General features: G+C 46.0%; 1 protein-coding gene and 1 long non-coding RNA gene across 6 annotated transcripts in view; one reads left to right on the top strand and one right to left on the bottom strand.

The window, feature by feature from the left end:
- Positions 1 to 1760: 1760 nt before the first annotated feature.
- Positions 1761 to 14004, bottom strand: LOC144380617 (uncharacterized). The gene is made up of 2 exons (XR_013444837.1): positions 13898 to 14004; positions 1761 to 3969 (listed from the first exon to the last, which is right to left on the bottom strand). It is a non-coding gene; the product is annotated as an uncharacterized LOC144380617 (long non-coding RNA).
- Positions 13533 to 16262, top strand: part of RGN (regucalcin) — a 17323-nt gene continuing 14593 nt past the window's right edge. The window contains exons 1-2 of one of the 5 annotated variants that reach the window (XM_078065384.1): positions 13533 to 13635; positions 15523 to 15702. In XM_078065384.1, coding sequence (XP_077921510.1) covers positions 15540 to 15702 — 163 coding nt within the window. In that variant the 5' untranslated portion in view covers positions 13533 to 13635; positions 15523 to 15539. Of the gene's footprint in view, positions 13636 to 13735; positions 13927 to 14073; positions 14209 to 15178; positions 15296 to 15522; positions 15703 to 16262 lie in introns of those variants that run through there. The other 4 variants (XM_078065385.1, XM_078065381.1, XM_078065382.1 and 1 more) reach the window with 4 other exon arrangements.

The following is a 16262-nucleotide window of genomic DNA, read 5'->3' as shown; positions in this document are numbered from 1 at the left end:
CCTGCTTCTCCCTCTGCCTGCCACTCTCCCTGCTTGTGCTCTCCCTCTCTCCCTCTCTCTCTCTCTCTCTGGCAAATAAATAAATAAAATCTTAAAAAAAAATCCTCTTCCCAAAAAGGGTACTGGAACAATTGGACATCCATATAGTGAAAAATAGAAGACCTTCACTCCATACATCCCACCATATATAAAATTAATTTTAAAATGGGTCAAAGACCTGGGCGCCTGGGTGGCTCAGTCGGTTAGGCATCTGACTCTTGATTTCAGCTCAGGTCATGATCTCAGGCTTGTGAGATCGAGCCCTGATGCGGAGCTGGGCATGGAGCCTGCTTAAGATTCTCTCTCTCCCTTTCCCTATGCCCCTCCCCCCTCCCTCTCTTAAAAAAAAATGGGTCAAAGACCTAAATTTAAAATCTAAAACCATAAAGCTTCTAGACAAAACATAGAAAACCTTTAGGACCTTGGTTGGGCAAAGATTTCTTCGATATGCCACCAAGAGCACTTCCATAAAAGAACATTGGTAAGTTGGACTTCATTAAAATTAAAATGGCTACTTTTTTTTTTAGATTTTATTTATTTATTTGACAGAGAGATACACAGAGAGAGAGGGAACACTAGCAGGGGGAGTGGGAAAGGGAGAAGCAGGCTTCCCGCGGAGCAGGGAGCCCGATGTGGGGCTCCATCCCAGGACCCTGAGATCATGACCTGAGCCGAAGGCAGACGCTTAACTGACTGAGCCACCCAGGCGCCCCAAAACTGCTACTTTTTGAAAGACACTCTTAGTAGGATGAAAAGAAAAGTCACAAACTGGGAAAAAAGACTTGCAAATCATTTATCTGATAAAGGACTGGTATCCAATATATGTCAAGAATCCTCACAACATAATAACAAGAAAATAACCTAATTTTTTAAAATGAGCAATTTCAACAGCCACTTTGGTGCAGATACATGAATGGCAAATACATGAGAAGAGGCTCAACACCATTAGTCATTAGGGAAATGCAAATTAAAGCCACAGTGAGAAACCACTACATACCTATTAGAATGGCTAAGATTTAAAAGACTCACCATACCAAGTGATGGTGAGGACATCCAGGAACTGGAACTCTGATACTAGGGTGGTGGGGATGTAAAATGACACAACCACTTGCGAAAACAGCTTGGAAGCTTTCTACAAAGTTAAGTATACACCTACATAAGATCCAGCCATTTTGCTCCCATGATCTCAGGGTCGTGGGATTGAGCCCCACGTGGGGCTCCTAGCTCAACATGGAGTCCGCTTGAGATTCTCTCTCTCCCTCTGCCTCTGCTCCTCCTCCCACTCTCTCTCTCTCAAATAAATAAATAAATCTTTGAAAAAAAAAAAAAAAACCTTAAAAGAACTCCTTCAGTGATGTCTTTGTGTCCCTAAGAACTTTGTTACATGGGCTCAGAATCAGGAGGTTTTATGCAGCCTCTGATGGTGAATGGTTGGCCTTCAGCCCGGCTCTAGAGACACAAGATTGCACAAGCACCATCTTTATGGCCCCTGGAAGTTCTCATGGGGTGTTCTGGATCCAAACCTGCAACTCAAACCCCTGCTTCCTTCATATTTTCCTAGTATCATGTTCTCTACCTGGCATAATTTCTCTAGGGTCAATTTCAAATTACCATGGCCACGTTGGGGAATTTTTGACATGAAAAAGACTTGATTTAAGGGGCACCTTAGAACAAAAAGGGAAGACACCTTCATGGGGAGATTGTTGTGTCTAAAAGAGAAATTTTTTTTTTTTACACATCAAGGATCTTTATTCTCAGACCTAACGTTCAATCTGTGACTGCAGATAACATGTCACTATTTTGAGAACACCTCCATTCTTTGCAAGTCTTCAGCCACAAGGTTACACCTTATTCTCACCATAACAAGATAAATGAATCAGATTGAAAGAGAATTAAAGAGATACACTGAAGATAAAAGCAAAAGGGAACAAACATTTTACAAGCTTATCATCCCAATTACCCCAAAGGTTAAGTTTCAGATTTACAAGAGTAATGACAGAACCATATGATTTCAGTGAAAATCAACACAACTTAGATCTTTAAAAAAAAAAAAAAAGAGGGCAGGGGATCAATTCAGAAATACTAAGTCAGGCAAGCATGCAAACTTCAGAGTATAAAAAATGCAAGGCCTGGTTGTCCAAACAAACATATCCCTCGGAAGGTGGATTTGAAGATGCTAAACAGAACCAAAAGCTGAAAGGGACACTTCTCTGAATTAGGAGACCAATTCCCTCATTTTTTAAGTGAGAAAAGAGGGCAGACAATAATTGGTAAGCTCACATGGCTAGATTAAGGATGTACATAGATCTAATTCCCGGTGCTATTTGCAACTACATACATCTAAAATACAAGGAGATAAATATCCAGACCACATTAAGCCCACCGATTTAAAACTAAACATTTCAAGACAAATACACAGGGAGGGGGTGAATTAATACAACACAGCAGCACATCTCACATATTTAAGAGATTAAATGGAAAAAAGTAATCTCTCAAAAGATTTTAATGCTCAGTTTTTTTTGTTTTTTTTGTTTTTAATTTTTTTTTTTTAAGATTTTATTTATTTGCGAGAAAGAGAATGAGAGACAGAGAGCATGAGAGGGAGGAGGGTCAGAGGGAGAAGCAGACTCCCTGCTGAGCAGGGAGCCCGATGTGGGACTCGATCCAGGGACTCCAGGATCATGACCTGAGCCGAAGGCAGTCGCTTAACCAACTGAGCCACCCAGGCGCCCAATGCTCAGTTTTGATAGTTTCCATCCAATTCTTTTATGTAGAGCGAATGTACTAGCTTAAAAAAAACGTGCATTCTTCAGCTTTCTCCTATGCTTTTTCTGCCTATCTTTCAAAACTAAGCACTGAGTATTTTCAACCTAAGTAATGTGATTTTATATGTACACACTTTAATTGCACGTTTTAGGAATAAAATAAATCCATGATATTTTGTAACTCATAGTGTATTTATAAAATGGAAAGCTTTCTATCAAAATACACTTTTCACTGGGAAAAAGAAATAAAACAGACGAATGGATCTACACAAAGTAAAAATTAACTTTGGTAGATTTCAGCATAGGACAGTCCATAACAAGCCTATTTGCCCTTTTTCCCCCAGAGCTGCTCATCTTCCGACTTAAGATTTTAAAAATATTTTTAATTGAGATTATGTTGACATTTTCTCATTCCACATCATCTTCAGCCAAGCTCTGAGCACTTACAGTTCTCTGACTAATTGTTGGAAGCTTGGTCAGAAGCATCTGGAACACGGGTGGTGGAAGAGTTTGCTGTAACGCTTGGAGCAACTGCTGCGGCCGTCCACACACAGCGACTGCATTTGTCATCTACACCTTTCTCATATTCGCCTTGGGCTAGCAACTCTCCAAGCTGGATTTCTTCAAGGAAGAATTTTTTTTTTTTAAGATTTTATTTATTCATTTGAGACACAGAGATAGAGAGAGAGAGAGCACGAGCAGGGGGAGTGGGAGAGGGAGAAGCAGGCTTCCCGCGGAGCAGGGAGCCCGATGCGGGGCTCGATCCCAGGACCCTGGGATCATGACCTGATCCAAAGGCAGATGCTTAACCATCTGAGCCACCCAGGCGCCCCTCAAGGAAGAATTTCTAAACAGCTTCAGCATGTTTAAGGTCAGGTAACTTGCAAAGTCCAGCTCTCTCCTTGGCAAGCTTTTGTTTCTTTCTTCGTTCTCGAAGCCTGTTCTTGAAGTTGGGGTCACTCCGTCTCTCGCGGTCGAAGTAAATGCAGTACCCGACGAAAAGAGCCCCGCAGACCCCGGCGGCGATGGCGCTGTTCCGACCCACGATCTTCCCTCGACCGAGGAGCAGGAGTGAGCGCGGCGGCCTCGGGCCGCGAAGAAGCAGGTGGCCGGGAACCCTTAGCGCGGACGAGGCCGCTGCGCCCTGACGCTCCGCGCCAGGGACCTAAAAGAGAACATTTTTTTTGAGAGGGGGGCGGGGAGAGGAGAAGCGGGAGAGGGAGAGAGAGAATCTTTAGCAGGCTCCACACCCAGTGTGGAGCCCGACACGGGGCTCCATCTCACGACCCTGAGATCATGACCTGAGCCAAAATCGAGTGGGATGCTTAACTGACTGAGCCACCCAAGTGCCCCTAAAACAGAAATTCTTCTTATGTTTAACACAGGAGACTATGTTGGTTTCATTTCCATATTTCAAGATTAATGGATGATAGCTTTAAAATTATTTAGATTGGTGGGCTACCTGGCTGGCTCAGTCAGTGGATCGTGGAACGTGATCTCTGGGCATGAGTTCGAGCCCCACATTGGGTGTAGAGATTACCTAAAAATAAAATAAAATAATCTTTATAAAATTATTTAGATTGGTAAAATTGTCAACGGCTGGTTATTGCCTAAACCAGCTGTAATCCCAATATCTATCGCTATCTCTCTCATGTTTGTCAAAATGGGTCTTCTATATCTATACATTCTTCCCTGTCCTTCAAGAAGGAACATAATTAGACTTTTACAACAATAATTTCATATTTGTCTGAAGCTGGCTCCCTGTTAACTTTTTGGTTTCTCTCCCTCTCTTTTGCACCGGGGAAACTTGAAAGATAAACTGATCCAAAAAAATGCAGTTGTTATGTGCACACTCTAGGAATATCTAGCCCAGACAAACTGCCAAAAAAGTCTAAAAGAATAAAAGAAAATGTGGGGAGCCTGGGTGGCTCAGTCGGTTAAGCGTCTGACTCTTGATTTTGGCTCAGGTCATGATCTCAGGGTCCTGGGATGGAGTCCCGCATCAGGTCTGCACTCAGCGGGGAGTCTGCTTCTCTCCCTCTCCCTCTGCTCCTCCCCCCAGCTTGTGTGCATGCTCGCTCTCTCTCTCGCGTAGATAAATAAAATCTTTAAAAATAAAATAAAATAATTTTAAAATGTTATTAAATGATGTGTCTTTTTATGGACACTGAAAAATGGATTTACCTAACAGCCTCTGTTACTCTAGTTGTGAGGAAAGAAGAACTTAATCCCAAGATAAAGAAAGGCTTTTGATGGGACCAAGAGTCCTTAAAAATTAGTTTACCATTTAAAAATAATGTCAACACAATATTTTGGTTTAGACAAAACCAGGGTTAAAAATTTCAACCTTCTAGAATTCCTACACTGGTTTTATGACTTAAATGAGTTACCATTATTACCATTGCTTCCATTAGTTCGTGTGTGTGTGTGTGTGTGTGTGTACAGTTGACCCTTGAACAATACAGGGGTTGGGGCACCGACCCCCACACACACAAAAAAAAATCCACATATAACATTTGATTCCCCCAAACCATAACTACTAAGAACCTACTATTGACCAGAAGCCTTACTGATAACAAACAGTTGATTAACACATATTTTGCATGTTCTATGTATTACATACTGTATTCTTAAAGCTGGAGAAAAGACAATGCTATTAAGAGAAATCATAAGAGAAAATACATTTACAGTACTGTATTTATCAAAAAAAATCCACGTATTAAGTGGACCCGCACAGTTCAAATCCCTGTTGTTCAAGGGTGAAATATATATATTAACAATAAAATGAAATGATGATTTTTTAGAGTTTAATTTTATCAACTTCTTAAATTGCTGCAAAGCACAAGGATTTAACATGTTAGCTAAAATTGAAATTTCTGGATCCTAACTTTAAGACCTTAGGTAAATGATTAAGGTTTTTTTTCCCCAAGTTTTTATTTAAACTCCAGTTAGGGGGCGCCTGGGTGGCTCAGTGGGTTAAGCGTCTGCCTTCGGCTCAGGTCATGATCCCAGGGTCCTGGGATCGAGCCCCGAGTCGGGCTCCCTGCTCCACCGCGGGGAGCCTGCTTCTCCCTCTCCCTCTGCTTGCTGCTCCCCTTGCTTGTGCTCTCTCTCTCTGTCAAATAAATAAATAAAATCTTAAAAAAATAAAAAATAAAAAAATAAACTCCAGTTAGTTAGAGCACCTGGGTGGCGCAGCTGGTTAAGCGTCAGATTCTTTTTTTTTTTTTTTTTTAAGATTTTATTTATTTATTTGACCAAGAGAGCGGGAGAGCACAAGCCGGGGGGGGGGGGGGGAAGCAGGCAGAGGGAGAAGGAGAAGCAAGCTCCCCACTCAGCAGGGAACCCTCTTCGGGGCTCGATCCCAGGACCCTGGGATCATGACCTGAGCTGAAGGCAGACGCTTAACCATCTGAGCCACCCGGGTGCCCCTAAGCATCGGATTCTTGATTGTGGCTCAGGGTCGTGAGATTGAGCCCCAAGTCAGGCTCCATACTCAACTCGGAATCAGCTTAAGATTCTCTCTCCCTCTCCCTCTGTCCCTCCCACTTGTGCTTTCTCCCTCAAATAAATAAATAAATCTTTAAAAAATAAATAAATTCCAGTTATTTAACATACAGTATAATATTAGTTTCAAGTTTAGAATTTAGTGATTCAGCACTTCCATACACCACCTGGTGCTCATCACAACACGTGCCCTCCTTAATCCCCATCACCTGTTTAAGCCATCCCCACCCACCCACCTCCCCTCTAGTAACCATCAGTTTGATAAATGATTAAGTTAATTGATAAGTAATGTTTGGATGCCTGGACAGTTTCTAAGTAAGAAGCAGATGCAAAACTCTAGTCACGGAACATAATTTTTTATTCTTATTTTCTAGAATGGCACTGTCCTTATGCATAAATTCAGGAAAAGTGCTGACAACTAATGGAATTCTAAAGCCCAAATTATCAAAGCTCTCAGAAACCCCTTAAACATCTATGGCCCAACATACAAGCATACCTTGGTTTTTGGTTTTTTAAAGATTTTATTTATTTATTTGAAAGAGAGAGCACGATTGGGGGACAGGAGGGGCAGAGGGAGAGGGAGAAGCAGATTTCCTGCTGAGCGGGGAGCACAATGCAGGACTCGATCCCAGGACCCTGAGATCGTGACATGAGCCAAAGGCAGATGCTTAACCGACTGAGCCACCCAGGCACCCAAGCATACCTTGTTTTATTGCATTTTTTTTTTTACAAACTGAAGGCTTGTGGCAACCCCGCATTGTATGTTTTTCCAACAGCATTATGCTCGCTTCATGTCTCTGAGCCACATTTTGGTCATTCTCGTAATATTCCAAAGTTTTTCATTATTATTATATTCGTTATAGTGATCTGTGCCCAGTGACGCCAACTCACTGAAAGCTGAGATGACAATTAGCATGTGTTAGCAATAAAGCATTTTTAAATTAAGGCGTGTACATTCGTTCAGAGACAAGGCTATCGCACACTTCATAGACTACACTATAGAGTAAGCATCACTTTTACATGCACTGGGAAACCAAAACGTTCATTTGACTCACTTTGTTGCAGTGGTCTAGAACCGAACCCGAACTATCTCCGAGGTATGGTGGTATTGCCATTTCCCTTGATGGCAACAAGATCTGTCCCCTCTGAGATCCACAGGGTATTTCCTAGCAAGTTAATAACGGGTTGCCCCCTGCATTTAGAAAGTGCATTTCCAATCCTAGGCTCTAGCCTATTACAAGCTGATATGACTAATTACTGCAAGGGACTCACACCTCCAGCTTTATCACCAACAGGTCCAAGCTGCTGTTTTCCAAAACACCCACCTGAGGGGCGCCTGGGTGGCTCAGTCGTTGAACTTCTGCCTTTGGCTCAGGTCAGGATCCCAGGGTCCTGGGATCGAGCCCCACGTCAGGCTCCCTGCTCGGCGGGAAGCCTGCTTCTCCCTCTCCCACTCCCCCTGCTTGTGTTCCCTCTCTCGCTGTGTCTTTCTGTCAAATAAATAAATAAATAAATATCTTTAAAAAAAAAAAAACCTGAGCAGCCTCTGCATGACTCAAACCAGAAGGTCTGGTTTTCTCTCAAAACTGTCCTTGAGCCTCCATGGAAAAGAGCTTATCAGGCACTGTTTGCACTGACACAGCAATAAAACTCCAAGGCCCTGACACTTAAGTTTATGTTCCCCAACCTAGAAGATACACATCACTTTATCCTGACTACCGGATGGCCATTCCACTGGGACACTAAACGGGATTCTTAGGAACCTTCCAGAAGCCACCGGCTACAGAAGGGGACAGCTTCTGCCCCAAGGTTAATTTTCTGATTCTTCAGCAGCCTTTTCCTTCCCTTGACTCTACCTCTCATTATGCTATTACGGTATTTGACACTCCCCAGTCACCGACTACAAGGCTTCTCAGTAGGCTCTCCCTGATCTTCACCCTGTGACTTTTGACCCTCCGTGATGGGTTTTCCTCAGACCAGAGCTCCTGCTCTAAATTTAACTGCTGTCAAAAATTTCATCATTCTTGGGCGCCTGGGTGGCTCAGTTGGTTAAGTGACTGCCTTCGGCTCAGGTCATGATCCTGGAGTCCCTGGATCAAGTCCCGCATCGGGCTCCCTGCCCGGCGGGGAGTCTGCTTCTCCCTCTGACCTTCCCCCCTCTCATGTGCTCTCTCTCTCTCACTCTCTCAAATAAATGAATAAATAAAATCTTTAAAAAAAATTAAAAAATAAAAATGAAAAAAAATTTCATCATTCTTCCTTTAAATGTACCTCTAAAGAAGGTTCATTTCCCTTTAGAGGCCCCTTCGGGTTCCGAAGCTTTGCTCATGGCATCCATCCCAAACTCTGGTCACCTAACAAGTGACCTGATATTGACAGAATGCTTCTGCCGAGGTCATTATCAGCAAAAGCTAGCCCATCAGGAATGGGGACCAACATGGGGGCTTTGCCTTGGCTACAGTACTTTGTTCTCGTCAGAGACACTGGTCTCAGGAACTGCTTAGCCCCACTCCCGTTATCTGAGGAGACATCTCAAGGGACATATAATTAGCTCATGCCAAATGACACGTACACTCCCAGTAGGGTCTGTGCCCCACTACAATAGCACTACCTGTGCGGACCCCAGACTTACATCCACCCGCTACACGTACACTTGTCCAGTATATTTGGGATGATTCTTAGAAACTTTCAGACTTTAGAGACTACCACCCCGCCTGTGGACCGTGTTTTCCTGTAAAGAAGAGGCAGATATGGGTGAATGTGGGTAACTCCCGGGAGGGAGAGCTGACTCTTAGGCACGCTCTGTGAGCCGGACTTCGCACCATAGTGAAAAGGTGGTCCAAACCCTGACTCTGACCTTATCGGATGCCAGAAGTGACACAGTTTCTACTCCAGGAGACCCGCCTCCCCAAAACCAGTTTACATTCATTAGCCAGAGTTGCCATGAGCAGACTCATGACCTTCGATTTCCTTTTGGCTAGCCAAGGGGGACTTCCTGCTTCAGCAAACACTTCTTGCTCCACTTATATAAATACTACGGGTCAAAAAGACCAATTTATTTTTTTAAGCTTTTATTTATTTAAGTCATCTCTACACCCAACGTGGGGCTCAAACTCACCACCCCGAGGTCAAGAGTTGCACGGTCCTCTGACTGAGATGGCCAGGCTCCCCCAAGTCGAACAATTTTTCTGATCAGGCTAAAAGAAAAAGCCATCTGGTTCTCTACAAGAGACCAGCTGGGCTTTGGGACATGTGTCCATGGCCTGAGTCTTGTCTGTCTCCAGGGTCTATTACAAGGACTAATCGTCATCTTGTTTCTGGTAACCGCCTGCGGGGCCTTTGGCTGATGCATCCTGTCCAGAGTCTTAAATGCCACTGTGCAACCCCTGTCACATCAGGGGATTTAACAACTCATCCTGCAACCAAAGGAGCAGGAGGGACTAGCCCTAACCCTATTACAGACAGCTTTCTCCGAGCTACCTCCAGATCAGCAAAATCTTGGCAGTGGTGATGATCAGAATATATAGATTCATGTCCTGGGGCCCGACTTCATCTGATCTTGGACAAAAGACGGGAGAGAGAAAGAAATGCAGCCCCCGACATCCGCGAGCTGGCCCGGAACTCACAGCAAGACCTTGGAGTTCTCCTGTTGAACATGAACAATTTCACAGATCACCAACATCAGACAAAAGCACTCTGTGTCCATGATGCAGCAAGACAAAAATGAGACAAGTCCCCCAAATGACTAAACATCACCCTCTCCTAGCTCATATGAATGGGTGCTGCTTCTTTATCCATCACTCCATTCTCTTCACCTTCTAGAAAAGAATGAAGATATCCAGTCATAGAACTATCTTACTTCCTGACAGCCTCCAATCCTTGGACTCACCCCAAAATCGCCTAATACGAAGTCAAGTCCTATAATAGGTTCTTTCTAACACCTTCTAACCAAGACATCCCACGATTCCCCCCATGGTGGGAGTTCTCCCTTCTTGGGAGGAATCACTGAACCCAGATTTGTTGGACTGGAGGTGATCTTTGCACGAAGGGGTTTATATCATAATAAAAGATCCAAGACTTAGCCTGAGAGTTCATGATGTAGCAGGAGAGACAGACAAACCGACACTTCTCAGTCAATGTGGTGAATATCGTAATAAAACATAAAGACAGGACGCTGTAAGGGCGACAGGTCAGAGCGAGGGGGATCAGTGAAGGCTTCCTGGTGGACGGGACACTGGGCTGAATCTTAGGTAGGAGTGAGCCCGGTGCAGAGGTAGGGGTTAGATTAGCGGGAGGAGTAAAGTGTTCTAGGCAGAAGGAGTAGCAAATTCAGATGCAAGAAACAGAAAGAGGACATGCCTAGACCATCACTGAGGTCAAGAAGGAACTACTAGCAAGTTTGAGGGGCTTTATATGCTCTTGGGTACGATTAAATTATATTTTATCAAGATTCAATAAGCACATACTGCGACCACAGTTAACAAATCGACATCATTTGCCTCCAGATGCTACAAAGGATATGGCATCACTTTTTTTTTTTTAAAGATTTTATTTATTTATTTGACAGAGAGATAGAGAGCACAAGTAGGCAGAGAAGCAGGCAGAAGGAGAGGTTCGAGAAGCAGGCTCCCCGCAGAGCAGGGAGCCCGATGCGGGACTCGATCCCAGGACCCTGGGATCATGACCTGAGCCGAAGGCAGACGCCCAACCGAGAGCCACCCAGGCGCCCTACAGCATCACTTTTGTGGTATTGCCAAAAAGGCATGACCTGAATTAACCACGAGTTAATAAACCCAAATAATCCCAAATTAAGGAGCATTCTACATTTTGAACTCCAAAAATGTCAATGTCATGAAACAAAGGCTGAGGAGCTGTTCCAGATTAAAGGGAGAATAAGCACAGCTAAACACAAAGCTTCACCCTGGATTGGATTTGGGGATGGAATACCTTTGTTCCTTTTGTTATAAGGGACATCCGTGGGACAATCAATGAAATTCAGCTAGATAATATTGTATCAGTGTTAATCAGCCGAACTTGATAATTGCGCTGTGGTTATAGAAGAGAATGTCCTTTTTTTTTTTTCAGGACATGCATACCAAAGTCTTTAGAGGCAACAGAGCATCACGCACCTTACTCTCAAGCCATTCAAGAAAAATAAACATATCGGGGCGCCTGGCTAGCTCAGCCGGTAGAGCGTGTGACTCTTGATCTCGGGGCTGAGTTCGAGCCCCTCGTGGGGTATAGAGATTACTTTAAAAAAATAAATAAATAAATAAATATCAAGAAAAATATATATTTACTTTTATATGTAAATGAGAAAGACAAAGCAACAGTAGACTGTTAACATTGGAAGAATCTACATAAAGGGTAATCAGGAATCCTTTATAGGATTTTTGCAACTCTTCTGTAACACTGACATTTTTTGAAAATAAAGCTACCTCCTCCCTACCAGACACACACACACACACACACACACACACAAAAGAGCATGTAGTTGAACAGCCTCTATGTGTCAGCACCGTGGCGGGTCCTGCAGAGCTGGGGGTGAATGAGATGCATCCCTGCCCTACGGGACTCACCATCTAGTGGATCATTTTGGCAGCAGATCAAAAGGGGTAAGACAAGCCCTCCAGGAAGCTGACAACAATCTGGGCAAGAAATGGGGACTTCTCACAAAGTCTGTTGGTCGGACCATGGTCGCATTCCCAGGTTTGTGGAGAATAAAGTGATTGTTTGGGACAGTTTGGGGGAAAGGTCTGGGCTAGGATACAGTTTGGGGCGTCGTCAGCATTAAGGAGGAAGAAGCCACATGTTGGGAAGAGGGCCCAACAGAACCCCAGAGAAGCCTCTGGAGATCACAGTCCCGCTCTTTGCCCCACCCAAGAAAGTGTCCTTCAAATTCTTATTTTTCTTTTTTTATTTTATTTTATTTATTTGGGGGGCGGGGTAGGGGCAGAGGAAGAGGGAGAAGCGGACTCCACGCTGAGCGGGAAGCCCGACGCGGGGCTCGATCTCACAACCCTGAGATCATGACCTGAGCTGAAACTAAGAATCAAAGCTCAGCCGACTGCACCACCCAGGTGCCCCCACGTTCTTATTTCTCTACTGAAGGTTTGGCCTATTTGCCAGATTTTTCCCAGCTTGACCTGCGACTTTGGGAGTATCCTCACTTTGTAGATTCGTGTCTTCCCATCTGTAAATGGGGACATGGGAGGGCAGTTGTCTTAAACATCTCCCAGGGTGAAGGCAAAATGATTGAGACCGTAAGTGCCCATTACTCTAAGTTACTAAGCTGAAACTTTGAGCTCAGATTGCTCCAAACCTCGTGTCTTTGGAGCTTGATCTCTGGCCCTTCCTCCTTAGTGAATTCAAGAGAACTGGAATGCCACAGTGATTGTGATTTGAGTGTAGGTTTTAGGATAGTGCAGATGGCCAAGAATGCGTGCTAGATTGGGAAAGATCAATAATGAGATAGCACCGGGGCCCTGGCTGGCTCAGTCCGTAGAGCGGGCGACTCTTGATCTCAGGGTCATGAGGTTGGGCTCCACGTTGAGCCCCACGTTGGGCGTGGAGCCTACGTTAAAAAAATATAAAAAGGGGCGCCTGGGTGGCTCAGTCATTAAGCGTCTGCCTTCGGCTCAGGTCATGATCCCAGGGTCCTGGGATCGAGCCCCACATCGGGCTCCCTGCTCTGCGGGAAGCCTGCTTCTCCCTTTCCCACCCCCCCAACTTGTGTTCCCCCTCTTGCTGTCTCTCTCTCTGTCAAAATAAATAAATAAAATCTTTAAATAAAAAATTAAAAATGATAATGGGGTAGCACTGACCTGGGATTCAACACATACAATAAAATGCACAAATCTCAAGTGTCCCACCAGATGCCTTTGCACAGTACATACTTCTGTGCAACTCAAGCCTCCATCCAGATAGTCTCCATCACCCCAGAAAATACCCTGGACCCCTTCACGGTTATCCCCGGCTCCCAGCCCCCAGCGGCAACCCCCATTGTGTTTACCTCCCTCCCTTCATTTTTTTTTTTTTTATGTCTTAAACTTGTAGGTTATTTGGAGAAAATATGGATGGCGAGGTAGGCTCTTAAAGGAGAATGTGAAGCTGAGCGCTGCTTATGATCCTTTATTCCATTTGATTTTTTTCAAATCCAATCAATTAAAGCCTTTCCTCTTCCCCTACCAAAAAACGTTTTCCAAGAGCTGGCCTCCAGCCAGCAGTCTTTCTCCCACTAGGAAAAGGGTGGATTTGTTTAACCGCTTTGTTCTTTCCTTTTTAACCTGCCTGTGTTTAACCGGACCCTCGACCCCAACCTCTGGTAGGCATTTTAACAATTTCTCTTGTTTAAGTAAGAGAGAAACTTTAGCTCTCCGTCCAAACTCCGAGGCTCAGGTTTACCAGGCTCCAAGCCTCTCCCCCGCTCCCCCGTCCCGGCTGGCTTTGTAGGATTTTTCCAGGAGCCACGGAGGAGGGGGCCAGCGTCGGGGGTTACAGTCCCCAGCCCGCACCTCCAGGCCGCTGCCACCCACCTGCCGAGCGGCCGCGTCCCCCGCCCAGCCCTCACCGCGTTCGGGCCTGACCTTTGCGCCGCCTGGAAGGCACCCGCCGGGTGAGTGCCGGGCTCGGGCCCGCCTCTCCGCCCGCTCCCCGGGGAGGAAAGGTCTGGCCACAGCCGATCGAAAGTCGCTGGGGCCCGCTGGAAGGAGACCGCCCCCCGGCCCCCCGCCCCTGCCCAGCCGGAGACCCGGGCCCACCCCCCACCCCCGCGCGCGCGCCCCACTCGGTCGGGCCGGGGACGAGGCGGGCTCGCCCTTCAGCTTCCCGGGGCCTCGCGGTCGCCCGAGGCAGCAGCGGCGCCACCGGAGCGTGCCGAGGCCCCTCCGCCGCACAGGTACCGCACGGGCAGCTGCCCCGGCCGCCGAGCAACGAAGCCCGGGCAGGGAGGGACAGCGGCGGGCCCCCGGCTTGCACGCAGGAGGAGCGCCGGGTTAAAAGTCGCTATTACAAAAGTCCCGCGTCTGATCCTGGGCCTTATCTCAGATCGGTAACATGAAGGCCTTTGGAGCCTGTGCCAAATTTTAACAGCCAGCGAGGATTCCAAATGCTAGGATGCTGGCATCAGGATTTAAGATTTGAGCTGTGTTTCTTTAAAAAAAAAAAAAAAAAAGTAATGTATCCAAGGGAATATAAAACCAAAGATTATTTTTCTTTTCCCCCCTGTCATGAATTCGCCCATCCGTGGGTGAGCCCACTCACTCCCAAGCAGAAAGGGAGAGGGATGACGATGCAGACAATTTGGGTCAGCATCTGGGCCGAGTTTGGGAAAGAGAGGAGGCTCTGGAAAGTTGCCTCCTTTTCTCTCCCACGGGGTTTCTTGGGTAATGTTTTCTTTTTTTCTTCTCTGATAATTTTTCTTTGTCTTCTCCCTGTTCGCTGGTCACACTCTGGCCTCAACTCCCAGCAGAGAATGTTCCTGCCTGTGGAGTTCAAGACTCCTTGCCAAACTGGCACGGTGCCCTCCCCGGCCGGCAAGAAATAGCCAAGGGGCTGTCAGTTCCTCCAGTGGCGCCCAGACTGTGTCCTCTTCTCCTGGCCTTCCCTTGTGCCAAGTTGAAAATGGGTGTCAGGTCCCATTTAGTGTATTATCACTGATGACCATAGTTCTAAAAATGCACTTTGGAAAAACGCAGAGTAGGAAGGTTCTGGCCTTTGCGCAGTGGGTTGGAGAAGGGAATCAGCACCATCAGGGGATGGGGGAGGGCAGTGGGAGCTGGTGACCTGCAGGCAAGGAGGGGCCACCAATGAGGGAGCTGCCCGCCCCCCCCACCTTCAGGGGCTAGGGCGCAGGCATAAAGGGCGGCCTTCCCTCCCCTGAGCAGCCATCTCTCCGAGGGTCACCGACAGACACCAAGGTGTGGATGTTGGGGTGTTGTGGTTTTTTCTTCTCTTTTTTAAAGATAGCTTGAAATCACGCCCTGGTAAGTCGATTGAAGGTGCCTCACATTATGGACTATCAGCTCTTTCTTCATTTCCTATATGTCTCTTCCTGCCACATTGCCTATTCTGTTCTGATTGAGAGAACATGTTTTTCCAGTTCTGAGAACAACTCAGTCTGTATTGGAATCTTACCAGGGCCTTAAGCCAGGTGTTTTGCTGAATTTGCTCCATGCGATTACATTTCTCTGTCATCTCTGCTACCTTCCAGAGAGCTCCCCGTTGACAATGTCTTCCATTAAGATCGAGTGTGTTTTGAGGGAGAACTGCCGGTGTGGGGAGTCTCCGGTGTGGGAGGAGGCGTCCAACTCGCTGCTCTTTGTAGATATTCCTGCAAAAAAGGTTTGCCGGTGGGATTCGCTCAGCAAGCGCGTGCAGCAAGTGACCGTGGGTAAGGATGAAGGCCCCGCTCTGCCCAGATGGGGGTAGGGGGTGGGGGGAGTTGTCACCTGATGTGTCATTCCCCAGGGAGCTTCTTGTTGAAGGCTACTGGATGAGCTTTCATGCTCTCTCTAGCCACACTCTGTGTCCTCCCACTTGGACCCCGGAGTAAATTCTGGATGGTCAATACTTTCCTCTTCGGCTGCGGGTGAGGGGCAACAGTCCGCATTTGGTGTTGCTGACGAGGCACTGTAGGGTCTTTTCCTTAACATCTTCAGATCACAGCTTTAAAAGTCGGAGACCCCATTTGTGGCACGGCAAAGTCCGTCTGCCTTGGGTCGGGCCAAGCCCTTAATTGGCAAAAGAAAGAGAAAAGAAAAGGGCAGGTATATCCCTTCTTTGAATGTAAAAAGAAGACTTACAAAGCATCAACCAGGACTATCTGTTCACTGTACAAAATAAGATTCATGACAAATTCCAAGGGCATTTGAACGTGATTCTGTTGTTCCCAGAGGAGGGGTTTCTCATTCTATGGCCCAAGCATAGGAGCTTGATTAGAGATAAGGAAGC

The sequence above is a fragment of the Halichoerus grypus genome, chromosome X, assembly GCF_964656455.1.
Source record: "Halichoerus grypus chromosome X, mHalGry1.hap1.1, whole genome shotgun sequence".
NCBI classification, from domain to species: Eukaryota; Metazoa; Chordata; class Mammalia; order Carnivora; family Phocidae; genus Halichoerus; species Halichoerus grypus.
Note: the sequence above shows the minus strand (reverse complement) of the source record. Positions and strands in the feature narration are given on the sequence as shown.